Here is a 23,951-nt window from a genome sequence, read left to right as displayed (position 1 = left end):
CGCGCGGCCGCCTCCGAGGCTGGGCAGGCAAAGCGGGAGGGGACCCCTCCCCCCAGCGCCTCGCAGCTTCCCTGCGCCCGCCCCTCCTCCGGCCCGGGGGCGCCAGCGGCTCTGCCCAGCCCCGCCAGCCCCCAGGCACCTGCCCGCCTCCCGCCCCGCCCCACCCCCGCTTGGGAAACTGCTAGTCCCAGCTGCCCAGCCCGGGACCGGCAGGCGGCGGGCGGTGCTCCCTCACCCCGCAAGGCGGCGGCCACCTCTCGCATCTCCTCTGCAGGGAGAGAAGCAGCCACGGGGTCAGACCAAAGGGTCATCCAGCCCAGTATCCTGTCTGCCGACAGTGGCCGATGCCAGATGCCCAGAGGGAGTGAACAGAGCAGGCAGTCACTGAGTGATCCTTCTCCTGCCGTCCATTGCCAGCCTTTGACAAACAGGCCAGGGACGCTGTTCCCACCCATCCTAGCTAATAAATATCAATAGAGCTAACCTCCATGGACTGATCTAGCTCTTTTTGAACCCTATTCAAGTCCTGGTCTTCACAACACCCTCTGGCAAAGAGTTCCACAGCCTGGCTGTGTGCTTTGTGAAGAAACGTCCTTTGTTTTAAACCTGCTACCTAAACCTGCTGCATGCAGGAGGAGGAGAGGTAGGTGCTTCTCTTCCCTCAAGATAAACCCATCTCCATTTGCCTGTTAACCCTCAACCGCTGTCCCCCAGCAATTGCCTCCTTTCTGCTTCCTTAAGCTGGTGCTGACAAGTGAGAAACCAGGGAAGACTGCTTCTCACCGGGCCAGGGTTGAGAAGACTGATCTAGGCTGGCAAACTGTAAAGTGGGTCATTACCCACGAAAGCTTATGCTCCAAAATATCCCTTAGTCTATAAGAGGCCACGGGACTTCTTGTTTTGTAAAGGAGAGAGAAACATCCCTCAGCATTTGCTCTGGGCTGCTAAAGGAGTGGTCAGAAAATACTTCACACACATGTGGGACAGGCCCCTTGTAAATTAGGGTGGGGAAAGAGGAGAAAGGGGGCTCCCAGTGCCTGCACATCAGACTTCTCTCTCCCACCATGGACAAGGTATGTAGTTGCCTCAGTGTGAGCAGTGTATAGCAATATGGAGACATGCTTCTTGAGCGGTGCCTTTAAATGGATCACAATTCCAGTACTAAGTATAGATCCTGTCCCTGCATAGATCCTCACTGCTGCTATTGCAAGGAATTGTTGACACCAGCACTAATAAATGTCGACCTGCCACCTAATCACATTCTCATACAGATGAAATTACCAGCAAGAAAGCATAGATGTTGTCCAAAAAGGACTCCTAGCTCACTTTCTAGCCTCCTGGGACTAGTGCCAGCACAGTGTGAATACCCTTTAGCACGCAAAGCCAACAGCTAATTTTCAGAATCTTCAGAACATCAGAGCTATGCTCAATGTTCCTAAACTATGTTTTAGTCCTTTGCTGTGTCAGTATGGCCTGGGAATGAAAGGGAAGAGACTGCTGGGTCTGAAAGCTTGTAAGTGATGTTTCCTAAAGATCCTGAACTCATTTTACCCTATTGCCAGGCAGGGCTGGTCTTTGGGGCTCTGTGAATCCCATGTTCACAGACCTCAGTCACTGGAAAGAACCTCATCCATTTGTGGCTCAGGGAGGCAGTTCCATGCATGCTGTAAGTGTTAGTGTTACTAACAATGCTTAACTGGTTAGCTGGTGATATTTCCTCCATGATTGAAAGGGAGGGTGACCATCTGTCCCGTATTAGGTGAGACAATCCCGTATTTGGGATGCCAAAAAGGTGTTCCTACTTATTTTTTAAAAGGGACTAATTGTCCCTTATTTGAGACCAACCCTGCTGACCTTTTCCACCAGCAGCTATGCTGGCCAGAGAGCACTAGGTCACTTCCCCCAGCCTCAGGGAAGTGGTGGGGAACATGGGCTGCTTCCGCTTCTCCAGGGCTTGGGGACCACCTCTGGCTGCTGCCCTGGGGAGTCCTGGGGGCTACCGCTTCCCCGGAGAGGGCTGGTGGCTGCCACCTCCTTCCCAGCTCCCCAGGGCTTGATGGAGCCTCCCCTCCCCTCCCCTCCCCTCCATACATCCTGTCCCATATTTGGGACAGGGCAATATGGTCGCCCTTTCAAAAGCTGATGCAGTGCCATGTGTAGGGAGATTGCTGGGAGAAAGGGAGGAGCTCCCTGTGTCCTGGTAAGCTAGTCCCCTGGGGGCAGCAGGCAACTTGGCATGTCTTAGAGCATCCCTGAGGCTGTGGAGACTAAAAAGATTTCTTGTTTGCCCTAAGTTTGAGGGAACCAAAAGATGCATACTTTCCCTTTCAGGGCAGCTCTCTTGAGAATCTAGCCCCTGGTACGTGAGGGGATTGTAATTCTGGCTGCTTTCTGGTACCACTGTTAGGGAACTCTCTAAAACATGAGTATGCAGTAAATATTTTTTTCTTCACTTTGCTGTTTACAGGGGAAGGTATGTATGGCTTCACACAGCTTTCCTGTGGTGTCTTCACTTAATAAAAAGACTGAGAACAGTTTCTATATGAAATGAAGTTTAATCCTGTCCTCCTGCACAGGACACCATCTGCTGCATATCACGGATGCGAGGAGGAGTTTTTTGTTTTATTCCCTATGCATGCACATCATCCATTATTTGTGCCCAAACATACATACAGCCTAAAAGTGAGGTCCAGGATGCCTAAGTGCTTTTGGCAAATACCGGAGATAGGTCGAAAAATGCAGCTGAGGAGGTGACGTGGCATTTGTGTTATTTAGTTCCTTGTGGAATTTCCTCATGTAGTTTTCCTCATGATTTGCCACAGAAGCCAACCACCATTTCCTGGCACAGAACCTAATGTTCTTCAAATGTGCTGCAAATGCAAGAGCATCGCAAGGTGCAATGACTGCCTGCTCGGCCATGACAGAGCTTCTGTGCCACTAGGAAATTTGGTGGCAAAAGTTAAAAAAATGGACAAAAAAGCTGCCAGTGGAGGATGCCCGGGATGCTTTTGTACCAGGAATGTCAATGGAATGAAAGGAATCGTATGTTCCGTTGGTGTGACAGAAGGTCTGTGGAATATTTTTCATTCATCTGGCTCCATTTGGGAAGTCCCTGGCAGCCAGAGCACAGCTGGAAAGCAGAACCTGACTGAAACCACCCTCCTGATTTCACTTGCCCCTTGGCTCTTGCAGCTGGTATGCTATGATTCTTTCCTCACCTTTTACATTAGAGTCCAGCACTAGCAGCGGAAAGAAATGTGGAATGAACCATTCTCATTTTTCAATCCACGGCTGAATCAATGTCATATCCATACTGCTAATATCACATATACACTTGAACCTCCCCACTCTGGGTGTCCCTGATCCAGGAACATCAGTGGTACAGACCCAGGCATGCAGAGAAGGCAGCAGCTCTGTGTGCTGCCACTTTACTTGCCTCCTCTCTGGCTCCCCTCGGGGGAACGGCAGCATGATGGCATTCATTTCCTGAGGCCTTTCCCCACACAGGAGTGTGGGGCAGTGCCTGGGAGCAGCAGGGGACACAGAGCCATGTATGCCCCGGGAGCAGGGTGCCTGGTAAGTGCCCCACTCACATGCCCCTCGCACCCAGATCCCACAGCGTCCTCCCTGGCCCAGAGAATTCTGCTCAGAATTTTGCAGGTCTGAAGAAGTGGGTCTGTCCCATGAAAGCTCATCACCTAATGAATTATATTGTTAGTCTTTAGAGTGCTACAGGGCTGCTTTTTTGTTTTGTGAAGATACAGGCTAACATGGCTACCTCCCCGTGACTACTCAGGGGTAAATTACAGCTGAATAACAGCACAGAACATTGAGAGCCAGGACTGGGGGCTGTAAACAAACTGCCTGGGACCATGGAATACTTGGCCATACCCATGATAAGTGGTCGCCCAGCTAACTAAAATCATTCCAGATTACAGATGTTACTGGATGAGAGAGTTCCAGATTAGAGAGGTTCAATTTGTAGTAATTCACATCATATCACTGCATCAACTGCAGCAAATATATGTGAGTTTTAGAGAAAATGGGGAAGATATCACTGCAAAGAGCAGCACAGTGCCAGTAATTATACAACTCAATTTTACATTTAAGAGATTTCTAATGCAGCAGCAAAGACAAAGGTCACTTTTAGGCAGTGCTAGAACTTCCTTGTACACCACATGCACACACAAACACAGTATTAATGCACCACTAGATGGCAGCAGCACAAAATAATACAGAAACACTGTAGGCCAACAACTAGGATCAATGTGAAACACTCTGGAATTCTAATTTTGTTTGTGTCCTTTAAAACAAGTGTTGAAGTCATACTAAACAGTTGACCCAAATTTTCTCCTGAGTTGAAGGGTGAGGTAGGCAATTCTCTTTGCGTCTCAGGCCAAGTCTACACTGCAGTGGAAGGTTGAATTAAGGTGTGCAATTCCAGCTACGTTAATTACATACTGGAGTTGATGTACTTTAATTCGGGCTTTTGCACCATCTCCACTGAGGAAGGTACATGGCAGTGTTCACTCCTGCCAACTTCCCTTACTCTAAATGAGGGACAGGATAACCAGCACTAATGGGGACGCTCTGTAAGTTGGATTTAGCACGGCCCTACCAGGCACACTAAATTGAACTCTGGAAGATCGACTGCCCCAGTGTCGATCTTCCTGGAAGTGTAGCCTTCTCCTATAAATCTCAATATAGGCACAATCTATGGCCCTGACAATTGCTGGAAAACATAGGCACTAGAGAAAAGTAAAGAAAAGAACTAACAGCAACCCCATAAAGTATAACCATAGTTAAACAGTTAAATAGATTCTCTGATGTAGTTTGCTGTATGTTAACCCCACATCCTAGGGTGTTTCCCCTCCTGCAAAAACTCCCTTCAAAAAGTACTTTTGTAGCATGCTCTGAAGGTCATCTGACTTCGGCTGTTTCAGTCTAAGATGAGGGAAGTTGAGTCCCCCAACTAAGAAAGCTCTAAATCAGTGGTTCTTAAACTTTTTTCAGACCACAGAACACCAAACAGTAATATTTTTAATGTGGAACACCTATGAAAATTTTCTTCCAAAAAAAAAAAGCCCAAAGAGCAACATACACAGCCAAAACAAAATGAAGTAATCAATGAAGAAGTAACACTGTATCTAGCTTTGATAACAGAAAACACAGACCATCTATCAAAACAAAAAGCAGTCAAGTAGCACTTTAAAGACTAGCAAAATAGTTTATTAGGTGAGGTCTGTCCCACGAAAGGTCACCTAATAAACTATTTTGCTAGTCTTTAAAGTGCTACTTGACTGCTTTTTGTTTTGATAGTGTATAGACTAGCACGGCTTATTCTCTGTTACTATAGACCGTCTATGTATTTTTCAAAATGCTCAGGGCACACCTCTGAGTTGTTCACAGAATATCAGTGTTCCACGGAACATAGTCTGAGGCTAGGTCTACACTTGCCACAGAAGATACACGGCTACATTCTACATTCTGCAGTGAGGACAGGGACCAATGTCGACAGCTGCAAAATCAATTTTAGGTACGCAACTGGCATGCCTAAAATTGCATATCAACCATCAACATTCCCAGTAAGTGATGTAGACATAGCTTAAGAAACACTTCTCTAGATGGTTCAAGTAGTCCCTGTCTGGACACAATTGAATTCCTCAAGTTGAGGCTGGCACCTGTTGAAAGGGTATTGCAGAGGTTAGGGTGCTAGCCTAGGATAAAGGAAGCCCAATTCTGTTCTGTTTTGCCACAGACTTTCTGGGTGATAATGATATCTCAAGATCTTCAAAGATATTCAGAGCCTGAATACTTCTGAATATTCTAGGCCTTTGTTTCTCAGTTTCTTATTGGTCAAATGCGGATAATGGTACTTTCCTATCTCACAGGGGTATTGTCAGGATAAAAACAGTCAACCTTTAAGAAGTACTCAGATTCTGCAGTGATTGGGGCCCTGGAAACAACAAAAAATCACTGTGAATGGAGCCTTCCTCTGAGTTTTCCAGGTTAGTAAGATTCCCTGAACCTTGCTTCTGAAACACTGACTGGAATAGGTATTATGATCTACAGCAAAATGGACAGCTCCCAAGGTACAATTTTTCTTTTACCCTCCTGTTGACATAACAGTTCAGTGTTTTGAATGATCATGTCCTAGTTCTTGAATACTTGTCCTCCCCGAGACTACATGTCAACATAGAAATCTATTTTTGCATCAATCTATAGTTACAAGAAAGAGGCATTAAATGCCTTAATGTATGAGTCAACTGTATTTTCCAAATCGGAGTTTAGCCAGGTAGCATATACTTGTTCAATATACATTATGGAGATGGTTCCAAATGGTAAAAATTTAGTGTTCTGTGCTCCTTATAATGAGCTAAGAGAGTTTTTGTCATTTAAATGCTAACAGTGAATTAGCTGTTATTGCATTCCCTGAACAGAACAATGTCTCACTAATTTCAAACAATGAACATTCAATGCTGGAGCTTCCTATGCTCATTCTATGGCTTAAGAGGAGGGGGCAGGTGTATGTGTGTGTAATTCTGCTGTTCTCTGAAGTGTACATGTTGAGGCATCGCAAATCATCAGCTATCACTGTGTTGATAATGAACTGCAGGGGCCTTCCATGCTAAAAGTGGAGGTTGTTTCCAAGTAAGCAGAAAAATATGTTCAGTACGACACAGTCTGAAACACAGGAAGTTACTCGATAGTTAAGACTGTGCCGAGACTTTGACTTTACTCAAGGTCAAAAGCTCTGTTTTTTTCTCATTTTAGTGATAGAAATGTGCCTCCAAAACTCACAGATTAACTCTTCCTAGCACAACTGAATTTTCGATGGGTTTTTATTTGGTTATGAGATCCAGGTGGTGCCTTCCTTTCCTTCAGCCACATCGTGTTGGTAGAGAACGTTAGAGAAGTACCAGCCAGAGACTTCAGCTAGTGAGAACATAAATAGAGACCTTTTTTACCCTCAGACATTGCAGTCAAAACCAAGTATTCTCTTTCTCTGGCCCATGCTGACTGGCTATTTGTTCCAACCCCCTCTGTCTCCTTTTTTCAGTGTCATCATCTCAGCTTTACGCCGTGTGCCCTTCTTACTGTTTTTCGCCTGCCCTGTCCACTTCACCCCCTTCCCTTCTCTTTATATTTAGCAGATCCCATCCTAATTAATCCCATCTCCCCAAAAATTATGGGACTGGCACAATATTTGACATCATCTCATTGTTCACTCTGCTGTTGTGTTCCACCCCCTTCATCACCCTGTGTCTGTCTTGTCTCTTTTGACAGTGTTCCCTCATTGTTTCCTTGTACTCACCCATCTAGCTGTATGATTCAGATGTCTTTTGTCTTATATTTAGATTGTAAACTCTGTGGGGAAGAAACTGTTTGTTTTGAGCTTGTTCAGATCCTAGCACAATGGAGGGGAGAGCAACAGAAATGAGTGAAAATTTAGGCCTGGTCTACACTAGGGAAGAAGTCAATCCCAGATAAGCAATTCTAGCTGTGCCATTAGGCTAGCTAGAATCAATGTAACAAAATCAACTTCCTGCCCTAGTGTGGACTGGGGCTCTTTGGGCTCACACCAATGTCCCTTACTCCATGTGATAGCGTGGAGTACCACAGTCGATGGCCAAGTCCAGAGAGATAGATTTTGTCATGTCTTCACACACACAGCAAAATCGAACTCTGGGAGATTGATGGCGGCGTGTCGAACACCTGGTAAGCATAGACATATCCTTAGAAAACTTGACCTATGAGACTAGGGTATAAACACTGGGCATATTTAGTCTTGAGAAAAGAAGACAGTGGGGCAACTTCATAACAGTCTTCAGATAAGGATACAGCTACACTTCCTGGGAGAGCAACCTCGTCAGGGTCAGTCTTCTGGGGTTCTATTTTGCATGCATCTATTTTAGGGATGCACAAAATCAAACTATCAGGACTTGACAGTCGACCTCTGTACTTCTCATTATCACGAGGCGTAAGAGAGGTCGACGGGAGAATTTCTCTCATGAACCTCCTGCACTGAGGACAGCCTAGATAAGTTGATTCCAGCTACTCACTTGTCATATCTGGAATTGCATGCTAGGATCAACTTTCAGGTCTTATGTAGACCTGTCATAATTTAAAGACTGTGACAAAGAGGACTATGATCAATTATTCCCTGAGTTCACTGAAGGTGGAACAAGAATTGATGAGCTTAATCTGAAGCAAGGGAGATTTCTGAGACAATTTAAATAAAGGACTGTTCTGGTAAAAATGAGAGGGATGGTCACCCTAGCTAGATAACTGTACACTTTGTATTCTGTGTGGTAACTGAAATCCAAAAATATTGAAACAAATGCTTTTCTGGTATTGTTTAACAGTGAGATTAAAACTTCGATGAATCACAGTTTTTAAATCACTTGACATCCTTACCTATTTTATCACAAATTTACTAGAAAAATCAGAAGTTTGCTATATAGAAACACTACTACAAAGTTTTAATATTAAAAACATTTATTTTCATGTTGAATAGTTTGTTAATATCAACATAAGTAACATGCCACTAGAATCAGTAGTATTGATTTTGATCTTCCTTGTCTTCAGGTTACTTCTGATTTTAGCTGGTGAGAATGAGAATCATGATCACTATCCAAAGGTTATATTTCTGAAATCTGTACAATTCTGGACTACCATTGCATAGAAATTAAAATTCCAAGCGATATTTTTCACATTTTGCAGGTTAATGGCCTAAATAACTGTTCTTTAAAGTCTGAGTTAACAACAGTCAAACTGCTACTGCTAGGTGTCAGAAAGGTTTTGCTGTTGTTTTGCTTTCAGAATCCAACTTCTGTACGAGTAATATAAAAGCTAAGATGTTCATGACATGGTTTTCATTGATTCATGCCATGGAATGATTTATACAAATGAGACGGGAGAATTCCATATAGTGAAGTGCGTGTAATTATTGTGTTGTAACACAGAGCATTTCCTGATTCGGCCAAAGGCAACACCTCTGGGCAAGCAAGCTGAGACAAGTTCTCTTGACATATTCTTCCCTCCTCATGCATGGGAGCTACAATCTGTGTAGGAGGGTTTAGGAGAGAGAAGGGGACTGACAATAAATGTAGGTACAGAACTGTGGGGAAAGCTTTTATTTTTGATACAGAGCAGTTTCTTTGGTTACTTACCCCCAAAGCATCTGAGCACTTTCCCTCTCCACTTTCTGCCTGAGGATAAGATGTGAGGGTGGTGTTTTCTTTTGGTTTGGGCATTTTTTAACCTTCTCCTGAATCGCCATACCAATGTGCAGCTGTTTATACACCCTACAAAACCACATCCTATGTGGGTTGGACAGGGCCTTGGGGAAAACAAAGAGGCAGGAGACATGGAGAATAACTGGCTTACTGAAACTAATCCTCCCCTGTCTAGTTGCTCCAACACTACACAGTCATATGCTACAGCAACGAAGGGTCCTGCGGCACCTTATAGACTAACAGGAAAGTTTTGAGCATGAGCTTTCGTGAGCATCTGATGAAGTGAGTCTGTGCTCACGAAAGCTCATGCTCAAAACTTTTCTGTTAGTCTATAAGGTGCCACAGGACCCTTCGTTGCTGTTACAGATCCAGACTAACACGGCTACCCCTCCGATACTTGACAGTCATATGCTAGACAACCTCTTCCTTGATATTATTCTAGTGCTTTTTTCCAGAGGAATATTTTCTCTTGTCAGACTACGTCTGGAGACTTCACAATGGCAGTTGCCATTCAGAGAGTTTTTTTCAGCTTTACAAGAGTTTGTGAAGGGATGCTGGGGAGTTGTACAATTAGACGCCAAAGAAATCTGGCTAACGGTAAGGCTGCCTGCACTTTTGGATGAATAGTTGTAAATGATTTTGAGAAAGGCAGATTTTGTGTTTGTTTCCTGCTTGTAAAGTATGATGTAGCATTTGGGCAGGAAGGTGCAGCATAGAATTCCATAATTGGATATTAAAATAACAGTGATCTCTACTGCTGGCCGGTATTTACCAAACGTGGTTGTATAGACAGGGATGAATGTAATCCAAGCGATGAAGTAAATGAGCATGCCAAAGGTTATGAATTTTGCTTCATTATAATTTTCAGGTAATTTTCTGCCTTTAAAGGCAAATATGAAGCAAATAAAGGCCAGAGCAGCTATGTAGCCTAACATGACCCCAAAAGCCATAATAGAACCTTCATTACATTCCAGGATAATCACTCTTCGAATAAAGAAATTTTGCTCAACAAAAGGGCATCTAAATGTAACCCAAAAAGTGCAAATGACAATTTGAATTCCAGTGCAGGTGATCACGATAGGAATAGGTTTGTAGAGATACTTCAGAAAATTCTGTAATTTGGGATCAAAGCTGAAGGCCAGTAAAATTTTCAGTGATTTCATTAAAATACATGAGATGCACAGTGTAAAGCAGATGCCAAAAAATGCTTGACGGGTTTTGCATCTGAATTCCCTGGGCTCACCAATGAAAAAGCTAGTACTAGCAAAAATGAGGAAGTGGCAGAGAAGAATAACATAGCAAACAGTTAAACCACCTGATGCTTTTACAACAGGGGTTTCCAGGTTTCTAGTAAATATCGTGCTAATTGCAAAAATTAACACAACTCCCAGCCCAGAGAGGATTAGTAGCAAAATAGCAAACCAGTCATTCCAGCTGAGGTATTCAATTGTCTTTTTGTAGCACATAGTACTGTTCACAGGGGACCAGTGAGTTTTGTTGTTGCACAGAAAGCAGTAATCCATATCTAAAATGAGAGAAGTGGAGATTACTGAATAAGACCAAAGTAGGCCAATTATCCTAGATAATTGGGGTAATCCTGAGCTCTGGACCAGGCCACATGTTATATATTATCTAGGATGAAAAATTATACCTTTTAAATTAAACCGATTACCTCATGTACACATGGAAATATAATTCCCTTACCAATGCTGTTTTTACCATGGAGCAAAACTCTAAATAGCATATACCTGTCATAACTTTCATTTTACAGACACGTTTTGAAAATACAAGAGTGAGGCCAGACACTACTGTAGTTTGCCCTTTGAAAGTCTAGCTTTATACTAGCAACGAAGGGTCCTGTGGCACCTTATAGACTAACAGAAAAGTTTTGAGCATGAGCTTTCGTGAGCACTGACTCACTTCATCAGATGCACAGTGAGTCTGTGCTCATGAAGGCTCATGCTCAAAACTTCTCTGTTAGTCTGTAAGGTGCCACAGGACCCTTCGTTGCTGTTACAGATCCAGACTAACACGGCTACCCCTCTGATAGCTTTATACTCACACTGCTACCGTTTGGCACAACTCTCTTGAACATATCTGAAAAATTCTTTGCAGAGAAATTTTGCAAATGTTTTGGTTTCTAAGAACAGCACAAAAAGAGGATGGGTTATAATTTACTACTGGCTGCTATCAGAATGTTCAAAACAGGGCAATGGTCACAATACAACACTCTGTTGACAGAAGTGACTGTTGGAAGAGATTTCCTGACAAAACTTCTGTTGACAGAGTGGGCCACACAAAAGCCAATAGCTGGGTCTACAGGTGAGCGCCCTTTCGAAAGGGTGAAAATCGAAGTTCAGCAGTCGAAATAGCAGCCATCGAAAGGGAGCACCCGCCATCATTTTAAGATAGGCATTTCAATCCACTCTTTCAAAGTGCCGCCCCAGGTCTTTCGAAAGAGAGCGTCCACATGGCTCCATGCCCTCTTTTGAAAGAAGGGAGGCAGGAAACGCCGCAGACGGGGTCCCATGGCTGACAAGCCCTTCCAGGGCTGCAGCCAGCCTCTCCCTTTAGAGGGCCCCTCCCGCCACCCCCCACTCTGCATGAGCTGAGTGCTGCCCAGCCTTTCCCAGCCCAGCAGAGCCAACCCGTGCCCACAATGGAGGCCCAGCGACAGCTCCTGCAAGAGGACACTATGGACACCTTTCTGGCAGTGGACACCCTGCTGGCAGTGTTGTGCATCATCACCGCAGCTGCACCCGATCTCATTGGGTGGCTGGGCAGTCCCCCTGGGGCTACCCCCCGGGTGTCCCAACACCTCTGGATCCACCCCAGCAGCACCGACTGGTGGGAGCGCCTGGTGCTGGGGGAGTGGGATGATGAAAGGTGGCTGCGGAACTTCCGCATGTCAAGACAGACCTTGGAGGAGATCTGCCACTGGCTCACCCCTGCACTCTGGTACCAGGACACCTGCATGTGGCCAGCCCTCACCCTGGAGAAATGGGTCATGATCGCCATCTGGAAGCTGGCCACCCCGGACTCCTTGGGAAAAATTGTAAAAATTTGTAATTGTAAAAATTGTAAAAATTGTGAAAAATTGTGCCTGTCTGTTCTGGTCTGGCTATGGTCTGAAGAAGTGGGTCTGTCCCACGAAAGCTCACCTAATAAACTATTTTGCTCGTCTTTAAAGTGCTACTTGACTGCTTTTTGTTTAAATATAGACATATATATTTATCTCATTACAATTTTTCCCAAGTTGCCAAAGCATACATTGTACACGAATAAATCAAATGGCTTATTTGGATCATGATTCCTTACCTGTCTGATTCGTATAATAGTCCTCTGGGCAGTTCACACACTCATAGCAGCATGTATGTGGACTTGCTGAAACCTTCTTCATTTGTCCTGGTCTGCACTTCTGGGAGCATGTTGAGCTAACTTTCTGCAGTGTTATGGAGAAAGCAAACAAAACACAAAATAGCACAACTAGAACATCTCCAATTTAAAATTAACATCACCAGGGTCATTTTAAGGTTTGATCAAACTCTTTGCTCTTAAACATTTTAATGCAACCTACCAATGACTCCATAAAAATTGCATTTTTGTGCTCCAGGTTTATTGTGTTTCAATACTTTCTGAATGTACTCATTTTACAAGTAAAAACATAGGGGCTACCAGTTAGAAACTTCCCATCTTATTACCTGTAAATTACTTGTCACCTTGTAAATCTTCTAAGTCACTTTTGAAAATTGGACTAGGTCTTCTAAGTCATTTTGGTGCTTTGAAAATTTTACCCTGAATCTGACCTTTGGATACATTATTTTGCATCATTGCCAGTAATAAAGGTTTTACATGCCAGATTAGTTGTGCAATCACAACTGAGCAATCAAATTTTGCCCTCAGTATCATCTGTGAAATTCTAGTGAAGATAATAATGTCTAGATTTAGCCAATTGGGATTAATTCGCGAACAATCCCAAACACAAAACCAGGGGTGGATAACAATTTTGTTGAAAAGGCACAAGATGGAATACGATTTTACCTCACTCTCTTTTAGTTCTGTTGACTCTACAGAGCTAGTAGAAGCAAAGAATAATAAAGACTTATTTTGATCACATTGGACTCTTCATAGACACAAATAAAGGATGTGTTGCATAAGAAGTTGACATTTCTACATAGTTACTTTTTAAATTAAACCATGTTATCAAATTCTTACATAATTTTTTTAGGAGCGCTGCAAAGGCATCTGTGGGAGGATCTGGATTGGAGCAATGTTTTTGCTGAAATCATTGAGACCACTTGCAGATAAAGGTATTAAGGTAAACAAGGGTGGCAGAATCTGGCCACTAAGTAATGGAGCATTTGAACCCTAACATCTAGGCATAATCTTCACTAATAATACTAAGTACATTAGAAGTGAATACTAAATACATAACCCAAGAGCTAGATCCCGCAGAAGAAGTGCATGGAACCAACTGCACAAACCACATTTTGTTCACTCACACTTTCATATTTTACTAAACAAACATAGCATGTCTTCCTGATACCTTTAAATTCAGAAACTCAATTTCTGTCTCTTCATCCTTGAAGATGAAGTCATCTTTCTGAAGGTCATATTCTGCCACCTCAGTGATCACCATGTGGCCACTGATTTCCTTCCAGAGAAGCACATCATAACCAGTGTTAAGGTCTCCTTTGGCATCAAAATGAACTTCTTTTTCATTGTCAGTGAATGTTATTTTTTTAAGTTCTTCAAGCAGCTGTAGCAGTAAAAACAATAAGCAAAGGCATATTAGCATCCTTTCAGTTTGGTAAAATGGATACAGTTTATATGGTCACATAAAGATAAGAAATATTGCTTTTTAGGAATCAAGAAAGCTCAACATTGGAAGGAACCATTTTGATCACCTCACATGACCTATGTTACAGAGACCATCGAGTTACATTATGCAGGAGGCCAAACAAGGCAACATAAAGGCTCGGTAAACAAGTTTTCTTATAATTGCTTTATACAACCCTACAAATGCTCATTTTATTGCTTGTCTAGCCTGTGACGATTTGATACAACGAGGAAAGCAGAGGATCTGGCTGATAAGAAATGGAGAAGGCCTTCAAGAATGAGCCTCTTGTAGAGAACTGTACCAGTTACTATTATCTAGCTGTTTCTATTGTAAAGATGGACAAAGTTTAGAATCAGATATGGATCCAGACTAAAATGTCTCCCAAGCTCTGGGAGTGTTCAGATCCATATCCAAGTCTATCTTATTTCAACTGTGGCTTTGATTGAGATGAGACTTCTAATGCCATAGTTACAGGATGGGGCTGACAGGGAACTCTGAAGTTCATACTTTTTCGTTACTAAAATTTCTTATGCAAACATCTTCTATTTGAATAAAATTCAAGAACCATTCTTTCAAATGCAAACGCGTTAGTCCAGTTTCTGCTCTCATATACACTACTATGATCACAATTTCATTGATGCTACACTGAGGTCAGGCCAAAGTTTATTTTTAATGGCGTTATTTTTGATTTTCACTGGTGTGTATGACAGGAGCATCAGGCCCTAAATTACTAAGCGGTTAAGGCCAAAGTTTCAAAAGTAGCCTTTAACTTTGAGTGCCTCAGGGTTTTTTTCACATCCGATTTCAGACACCTTGTGCCTGATTCGCAGAGGTGTTGAATGCCTAGAGGGCTAGATGAAATCAGAACTCTCTTCCTCTGAACATCAGCTCTCTGTTGTGTTATGCTGGAGACCCAGAAACAGAGAAATCCCACACTAGAGGCCACTTTTGAGCAATTGTCTTTTTCTGATTTGTCTAGGATCATATATCACCTGGAATCAGTTAGGCTATGTCTAAACTACAACCCTTTTCTGGGATACCGGAGGCATCGCAGAAAAGGTCTGCTGCGTCCAAGGAACATGCCTGCTTTTCCTAGAAAAAAGCAGACACGTTCTTTCACCTTCCCTGTAAACCTCATTCTACAGGGAAGAAGGGATGTCCCAAAAGAGGAAGCTTTTCCAAAATTTGGTGCCAGGTAAACAGGTCAAATGTTAGAAAAGACCCTCCTGACAGGAAAGAGGAAAAAGATTGTGATGCACAATTTGCATATTTTTTTCCCCAGCATTTCTTCATAGTCTAGACGTATCATTAGTTGCAAAGGCTGAATGTCTACAGCCATCATGGTTTCTCAGGACAAGGAGCTGTGCTAAAGATTCTGTTTCAACCTAAACTTTGAATATGCCTGCTTGTGGGGCTTCAGCGTGAACCCGAAGGGGTACATTTTCAAAACAGTGCATATTTAGTTAACCCTTGATATTCCTATGTTTTGGACTCTAAACAGGTCTAGTTTTATATCTTATAGGTTTTGAACCATAAATTCATTCAGAGCAATTCCACTGCAGTTACTGAGATTGTATCCATCTATACCAATCCTTTTGTATTTACACATTTATAGGAAAAGTCAATTGCTGTTTTCTTCATTTCCTATCTTGGTTTGACCTGCCATGACCTGGGATAACAGATCACAACTGATCAGGGTGCTTCAGAGATAGGTTACCTTTTAAATGATCTTTGTTTAACTGTCTCAGTAAAAGTGTTTAGAAGGGAAATTTTCCTGACCCTCTACTTGGGTAAAAGGTCAGGTCAGGTTTGTTTGTCTGATTTCTCCTGTTCCTTGCCCCCTCCACCCCCACACACAGAGATGGGTACTAGGCAGAATACTTCACCCATCCTGAAGATCCCGGCATCTGTTTTTCTTCTCATTCAGGATTAACACATGCACATAAAAAATAACGGTTTGTTTCAGTTTAACTTTCAGGTGAAAGACATTTGAACCAAGGCAAGGTGGTGATAACCTTGGGAGGTAATGGGAAATGCTTTGAAGAGCTTCCTTGTTTTCTAATAGTCCCATGTATCAAGAGCACCTACCTGCATCTGGATAAGTTAGTCTGCAGCATCAAGATCTTTAGTACTTTGGAGAAGTGCAGGTACAAAAGGAGCATTTAACTTCTTAAAATAGATTGCTTAGGTAATTTTGAGTGTATCTAAGCTGCTTGACCAATCTCTAGCTTACACATTTTCTTTTAGATTGGCATAGCAATGGTGAAGGAACGACTCAATGTATACCCATGTACCTCAATTCAGGGAACAGGTTTCTGGCAGGAAAAAGTAGGTTACAGTGTAACAAGAGGACAGAAGTGTCCAGTTATTGAATATAAGCAAAAAGAAGAAGTATGGAATGAAAGGAATTCTCAGAGGAGAAAACATGCAAGTATGATAAACGTACTTCCCAGGGGGCAAAAGCAACAGGATTCTTGCAGTCTCTGTCTTTGCATTGCTCCCGTATGGCATATGCAATAGCATGGACTGCAAGTATAGTACTCTGGATAAATCCTGGCTCGATATTGGCCTTCAGAAAATCATCTCTCCAGATCTGTTTGCGTATCTCAGCTTTGGAACTCCAGGTCTCCTGAGAATTATTTGAAATACACCTGTTCAAATCCTGGTCCTCCACATGTGCGCAGTCTGACAAAAGCACATTATATTCATTTAAGAACCAGTTGTTTTCAATGGGCCGCAATTGCAGGGTTTTCAAGAAGTCATGAAACGTAGACATGTTTTCACTTTTGAACGCAAATCCCACTACGGTTCCCAGGTGCTTGATGTTGGGAATTCTACTAATCTTCACGGCAGCAGACCAGTTATCACTGGCAATCCAGATTTTCTGTATGTTCCTCTCTATGGCTTTTTTAAATAGTTTTGTCACATGGAACTGTCTCAGAAAGACAACGATTACATTTACCCTGGTTTCCTTGACAATCTTCTCAAGGGCTTGATTAATTTTGGCATTGATGGTGCCATCAGAGAGATAGGCCGGCAACATCTCTTTAAAAGCGATACAGACATTGCTCGCCATGGCCTGTACACCAAAGGTCTCCAGAGCAGAACGCCCATAGTCATCATCAGTGGCTATTATTCCAATCCAGTTCCACCCAGACTTGTGGATCAAGCGGACCATTGCCTGGGTCTGAAAAAAATCACTGGGCACAGTGCGTAAGAAGGAAGGAAAGCGGACTTTGTCACTGAGGATTTCAGCACTTGAGGCGTGACTAACCTAGAAGGAACAAAATGTTTCAGTTACAGAACTTGAATTTTGAGTGTGTATCAAGCGGTTCAGTGCTGTAACAATTGCTTCTCCTTTGAACAAATGCTTTCAACTAAAGGTTTACTCTTCAGGTGGACCAAATTTGAGCCTGGTACAGCTGTGGTCGGGAGAGGCAAGGGTCACCCTAAACCATCTTTCTGCCTTCCCCCAATCTTGGGGCTGGCTGGGAGCTTCAAAGGCACTCCCAGAAGCCCAGAATCACCCAGAGTCATGCTCCTCTTCCACCCTGTCATGACTTGGACCTCACTCCTCCTTACTCCTTTGCTGTCCTTGACAGTTCCAGTACACTAGACAAGTAGAGTGGGTGATACAAAGTCAGCAGAGGACTCCTCCATATGAGGGAAAAGATTGGCTGAGTATTTAGGGCTGGTATAAAGACACTGGGCCAAATTCATAAAGGTATTTAGAGAACTAAAGATGCAGACAGGTGCCTAGTGGGAGTTTCAGTAGTGTTTAGGCACATATTTGTATCTGTAGACATCTAAATACTTTTACATTTCTGGTCCTTTGTCCTACTCTGGGGGCACAAAGGTTGATTCATGATGACAGAGGATCTGGTGTTAAAAGAAGAAACAACAATGCTAGTGCTGTCATTTTGTTTTATGGATAAACTTAGTTCAGAAGAGATCAGCCTGCTATTGAATGCTATTCAGCTATTTGGTAGTTTTCAAACTGTTGGTATCCTTAGACTTTGTAAGGCAACACTATCATCAAGCCTAGTAGAACAGTTTGCACTCTCAGAGCTTTAATTTAAAAAGAGTTACAATTTCGGTATTTACTGGAGGATCATCACTGGGAAGCTAGTTGCAAATAGTAAGGAAGTGTAGTACCAGAAAGGGTGAGACAACCCCTTTTGTAAAAACTAGTTGGTGCTCTGATGCTGCAGACGATAACATGGACATCTGGGCGGAAGTGTTTAACTTACACTCAGGTAGCTTTCAATCCATTTTTCCTTTGCACATATTGCCTGTCTTCCCTGGCATGTGAAGAACTGTCACAATAAGCCCAGACTTGCCTACAAGGGAAGAATAACCAGGCTGGTTGTTTCCATTACTGTTGTTAGCCAATTATACAAATTCTTGGTGGGAAAAGCCTCTGTTAGGTCATATTCCCCACCCTCCTGTGCCAATGTTCTTGTAACCTGCCTTTTGATTTAGATGAGGTTCAGATCAGCTTAATATCTGTTACATCCCCTTCAGGGGAATTGGACAGCATGATCACTTCCTGTCAGTGGAGAAGGAGGGTTTTAATATCTTTTATGTTTGTTTTCCATCTTTACATTTACTAAGTCCTACTGCATACTTTTAAAATTATATTCAGGACTAGATGGTGGCGCCTGTCTGCACCCCTTTTATATCACTGGAGCATCCCAAAAGCAGGTGCTTAAGCACTTGCCTAAATTTAAGCATGTGAGTAGCCTCACTGATTCCAGTCTGGTTCCCTGACTCCCAGCCAGAGGTGGAGAAGGATATTTGGCTGCAAGGTGAAGATGGCTGGAGCACCCTGTGCTCCACCAATCCCTGGATGCTCTACAGAACAAAGAGGAGAAATTCCAGATTTATCTCCAGACTAGGTCTTGGTCTGGGGGAGTCTGTGTTTGCATCTTATACTGTACAGCAAAACAGACAAAGTTAAACGTCCATTAACTCCAGTGGACTTTGGATCAGGGCCTCAGCTTCCCCGGCCTGTCTAGTTCGGGGTGAGGAATCTTTTTTTCTGTTGGGGGCCACTGAGCCTCAGAAAAAATGACTTGTGGCCACACATAGCCCTGTGTGGGGGCAGAAGCTTGGAGCTTTCCCTAAGCTCAGTGGGGGGAAGGGGTAGAAATAAGGGGGTGCAGGGTGTGACGTGGGCTCCAGACTGGAGACGAGTGATTTGGAGAGCAGGAGCAGGCTCGAGGCTGGGGGTGGAGGTTCTGGCAGGGGATTGGGGTGCAGGAGTGGGTTCCAAACTGGGGCATAGAATTCAGGCTCTTGTAGACAGTGCAGCCGTGGTAGCTGGCTCAGGGTTGGAATGGGCGTTGGGGTGCTGGAAGGTGCTGATGGCTCGAGAAGGGGGTTTTGAAGTGGGGGACCCAGACTCTGGGAGGGACTGGGGGAGTGCGTGAGTTGCGGGTGCCTACTAGGTGCTGCTTACCTAAGACAACCACCAGTAGTAGGGCTAAGGCAGGCTCCTACCTTCCCTGGCCCCATGACACTCCCAGGAGCTGCTACAAGGTGGCTTTGCATGGCGCACACCAGCTGTTCCCACAGGCCCTACTCTCACAGCTCCCGCTGGCTGCAATTCCCAGCCAGCGGGAGCTGCAGGGGCAGGTTTATGTGGACTTGGAACTTAACTGATCATCCCTCCCTGCACTGAGGGGCTGCGTGGGCAGCCAACCAGCCTGACACCCCAGCTTCCTCTGCAGCGGGGCGAGGTGGCACTCATGGTTCCAGCGTTGCGAAAAGAAGCACCAAGATGTGGAGACTTGCCCTGGGCTGGACCAAATTAAGCAGGGGCCTGGACCTGCCTGTGGGCCCAGGCTCATCTCTCCAGTTCTAGTTAGGCAGCTTGGGTCCAATCATCAGGTGCCACGGTTGTGTGGCTTAGGGGGCAAGTGAACTTCAGAGCTCTTCCTTTATGCCCTGGCATGAGACAGCTCACAGGCATTGACTGCAGTGCAGGGCAGCACTGTCAGTTTGGCACCTTCCCTTTTGATTCCTGAAGATGACTGTCAGTCTTTGGGCCAAAGCCAGCTCTGGTGTTAGCATGTGTCATTCCTTTCATTGGAGTGGCCCCTACTAACACCAGTGCTAAATTTGGTCTTCTACTCAAAAAGCAAATATTGCCCCAAACTTACCAGTGGGACTAGTTGCAAATTCAGTAGCCTGGAAACCGCCATTGCTATTTCAGAGTAGCTAGAACCTATGACAGCCTTAATTCTTGGTATATAGTCAGAGTAGTTACACTTATATTCCACTGTGTTCTTTGAAGCATTGAATTTAGACAGGAATCTCAAAGCTGCACCCATGGCTTTTGTAACTTCAGCACAACTGTCGTAGATTTCGTAGCCCAGTGTAATTCCAGATAACAGTGGAGAATTGTTGATCATTTCAATGGCATGGATCATCGCCAGACTCTGAAGAAACACTTGAACTTCGAAACTGTAAGAAAAATGAACTGTTACTTTCAGTAAAAATTTGCAGAGGCAAGGCTGCAAACTGCTCCCGGCCTTCTTCTGATATTTACTAAAATGAAAGCTCAAGATGATTATTAGTTGCGATTTGTTTGGGACTGGGGAAAAGTACTATTAAATTGAGATGGTTTTGCCTCACATCCAAAGGCAACGTTTAGGAACCCAACACAAAACTTTAATACAGCATTAATAAGAATTTGCATGTCAAGGGGTACACACTGCTATTCAATTGTCAAACTAGATATATTAACAGGCCAGACCATTAGGTGGTAAAAATCAGCAGAGCTCTGTTGAATTCAGAGCTCCCTGCTGACATATATCATCTGAGGATTTGGCCAAATAATCACATTTTCTATGTGAAGCATTTTTTTCCAGCATGTGATGAAGAAGTACTTTTTCATACAATGCAGAATTAATCTGTTGAACTCACGGCTGTGGGATCTTGTGAAGGCCAAAAATATAACTGTTCAAAAAAGAGGTGGTTAAGGTCCTGGGGTATGTCTATACAGCAGCCTTATTTCAGAAGAAAACAGCGACACACAACAATGCATTTTGAAATAGCACTTAGCTACTATGCTAATGAGCTGCCATTAGCCATTGTGAAACTGCTCATGAGCATGAAGCTGCCGGCAATACCCCTCCATGGAGACCCAGCCTGGCATAGTTTGTTCTTCTGCCTTTAATAATGTCTTTCAAAAAAACTGTCATCTTGTCTAACCTTTCTTCCCCCCTTAGACTTGCTTCCCATGGTATCTTTCTTACCAATTCACCGGGTTTGCTTAAGTTGTCCTTCTGAAGGCCCATTTTTATCTCCATTATTCCCCCTTCTGTCATTCTTTACAGCCATTAGCACTATCCTTTCATGATCACTTTCTCCCAAGCTGCCTTCGAAGTCTTAACTAGTTCCCCCCAATTATCAGAATCAAATCCAGAACAGCCTCTCCCCTAGTCACTATTTCTCCACCTTCTTCAAAAAAAATACTATAATTTAGAAAACATACTGTATGCAATAGTGGCTAATACAACATACTCAAGTGATATATTATTATATGGCCAATATTTAAGATGTCGTCAGTAACATACTACCATGGAAAATAGTAACAGAGAGGGAGCCGTGCAAGTATATATACCTTGATCATTTTTTTCTGATTTGTCCTCCTTGATTACTGTTTTTGGTTCTCTGTGCCTTAAATATTGAGTCTGTTCTGGTCTGGCTATGGTCTGAAGAAGTGGGTCTGTCCCACGAAAGCTCACCTAATAAGGTATTTTGCTAGTCTTTAAAATACTACTTGCCTGCTTTTTGTTTTGATAGTACTACCATGGAGTGTAAGCTCTTTGGACTAAGGCTGTCAGTTTGCTCTGGATTTGTACAGGGCCCCCATACAGTGGGCTCCTGTTGCAGGACTAGGGTTCTTAAGCACTGCTGCATAACCAGGAATAAATATTAATACAGTAGGCTAATGTTCAAGCAAATGAAAACAAATGAGAGTAAATTGGTAATTGAGAAGAAAAAGATTTGCTCATCCTCAATCTCCAATGCCATTTTCTTCCAGGCGTAAATACGCCCAGGTGAGTACAGGAAGAGTCACCCCAAGTTCAGTGGGTCACAGTAGCTTCTAGGGAGCATATTATTACACTACACTGTGCTATTCATCCCGCTTAACTCCAGGGTTCACAAGACCAGCTGGCTTTTAAGAAGTAATTGTTCAGAAATGCAATTGATCAGGCATTTTTGGTATCTGCTCATGACTGGTTTCAGTGGTATCATCTTGTATTATTCTTCACCTTGTATTGTATTATTTGCAGCGTTACTCACCCAGCACAATTCTGAATCACTGGTCTCATGGGGTGTTCCTCTGGATGTAGCATTTTGCTGTGAACTGCAAACAAACCTCCAATGACAATGTCCCCGGGGGCACTGGCCCCCACAAAGTTGTCAGCATTCTGGCAAGAGTGAACAACATTAAAACTGATCACAAAGCAGGGGATCAACACACCAATTAATGCCATGCTTCTGTTTCACTTGCTTTCTAGCTGCCTGGAGTTTATTAAGCTAGCTTCTGTACCAACAATGCTGTTGCTATTTCACCTGTAAATAGCTGCGAAGGAAAAGGGCTGCACTGAAAGCCAGTCACACCTCACTAGATACCTGTGTTTAGTTCATATGGCTCATGTTATTCTTATGCAAATAGCTGCAAGAGAGAGAGAGCTGCAGTGAAGTAGATGTATTTAAATAAACAGGATGTTGGGCACAAAAATTCAATGTACTTAATGGTGGTAAGTTACTGGGCTGTACGTGAAACATGTCAAATATTTTGATGTAAATTTGGATACTACATTTTGTACCAAGGAGGAATTTTCTACAGTAAGGTCTCAGACTATGCGAACCCGGCTCCAGTCCCGCAGGGGAAAGCCAGCTCCAGCCCCAGGGGCTGACAGGGGCTGACCTCTCTGGTTTATTTACAGTTGTATGTCCAGACTGCACTCACACAAACGGGAAACATTTAACACCAAACAGATTTTGGGGACTGGCATAAAAGACCAGAGTGAAGTGCCACCTGGTACAAACAGGGAATCTGTGCAGGGACAGTTGAGGGGTGACACAGTCTGTGCTTTGACATATTAGAAGAATAGACCGAATCATTATAAGAAAGTGCTAACAGGGGATCACATGGTCAGTTCAGCTGCAATACTTGCATTTCCCACCCACACTAACACTAACCTCATTCAGAATGAACCAGTGAGGGGAGAGATGTTCATAAAAGTTGCTAAGAGGTCTTGCAATTGGCCGCACTTACGAAATGGTGTCGAACCACTTGTGTATGTGATGAAGGAGTGTCTTACAGCTTCCTCAGGTGATTGCACTGTTATTGGAAATGCCAAAATCCTATCATTCTCTACAATCACAAATAAAAGGAGATAATCAGACGGAAGGAAACCTTCATATCCCAGAAAAACATTCCAAAAACATTCTATTAATTGCTGGCCTGTGCCTAAGTGATTTACATCAGCATTACCAATGGAACTTTGGATCTGGAGAACTCCCTGTGATATCCCTATCTTTCTTCAAGTAACTTCAGGGAGCAGATGTTTTATCTTAAGTCTCCAACATTTTCTTAGGGCTTGTCAGGTAACTCCAACCTTCTCTTAATACATCAAGCAGTGAGGAAGGCCACATTTTTCCAAACACCTGGGTTGAGCCCAGGGTACACAACTCAGCTGGCTTCCAGAGTCAACCCACTAAGAAAAAGCCCTTTGAATGAGTATTGTTTTTGTCTAAGAGCTGCAATGAGAAAATCTTCACAAATCCTCTGGCTCTTGGTTTGCATCCTTTTTCCACCAGAAACTGGCTTGATATTTCTTAAAGAAACC

General features: G+C 43.5%; 1 protein-coding gene across 3 annotated transcripts; it reads right to left on the bottom strand.

Moving 5' to 3' along the window:
- Window positions 1-9,571: 9,571 nt before the first annotated feature.
- Window positions 9,572-22,589, bottom strand: GPRC6A (G protein-coupled receptor class C group 6 member A). Of its 3 annotated transcripts, none has more exons than XM_074988803.1 (6): window positions 22,396-22,589; window positions 20,244-20,547; window positions 16,526-17,353; window positions 13,786-13,998; window positions 12,558-12,681; window positions 9,572-10,764 (listed from the first exon to the last, which is right to left on the bottom strand). In XM_074988803.1, the coding sequence occupies exons 1-6, from the start codon at window positions 22,587-22,589 to the stop codon at window positions 9,644-9,646; spliced, it is 2,784 nt and encodes a 927-aa protein (XP_074844904.1). In that variant the 3' UTR covers window positions 9,572-9,643. The 3 variants fall into 3 exon arrangements, with proteins under 3 accessions (XP_074844904.1, XP_074844906.1, XP_074844905.1); XM_074988805.1 differs by having other exon boundaries at window positions 17,042-17,353; XM_074988804.1 differs by lacking the exon at window positions 13,786-13,998.
- Between the last annotated feature and the right edge of the window lie 1,362 nt (window positions 22,590-23,951).

Source organism: Carettochelys insculpta, chromosome 3 (genome assembly GCF_033958435.1).
Source record: "Carettochelys insculpta isolate YL-2023 chromosome 3, ASM3395843v1, whole genome shotgun sequence".
NCBI classification, from domain to species: domain Eukaryota; kingdom Metazoa; phylum Chordata; order Testudines; family Carettochelyidae; genus Carettochelys; species Carettochelys insculpta.
This window is presented reverse-complemented; position numbering and strand designations above follow the sequence as displayed.

Coding starts and splice junctions, on each gene's coding strand:
- GPRC6A (XM_074988803.1), bottom strand. CDS start 22,589: ATGGCATTAATTGGTGTGTTGATCCCCTGCTTTGTGATCAGTTTTAAT. Junction 17,354..20,243: donor ATTTGCAACTAGTCCCACTG/GTAAGTTTGGGG, acceptor TGTTCCTTCTAG/GTTAGTCACGCCTCAAGTGC. Junction 10,765..12,557: donor CTATTATACGAATCAGACAG/GTAAGGAATCAT, acceptor CTCTCATTTTAG/ATATGGATTACTGCTTTCTG.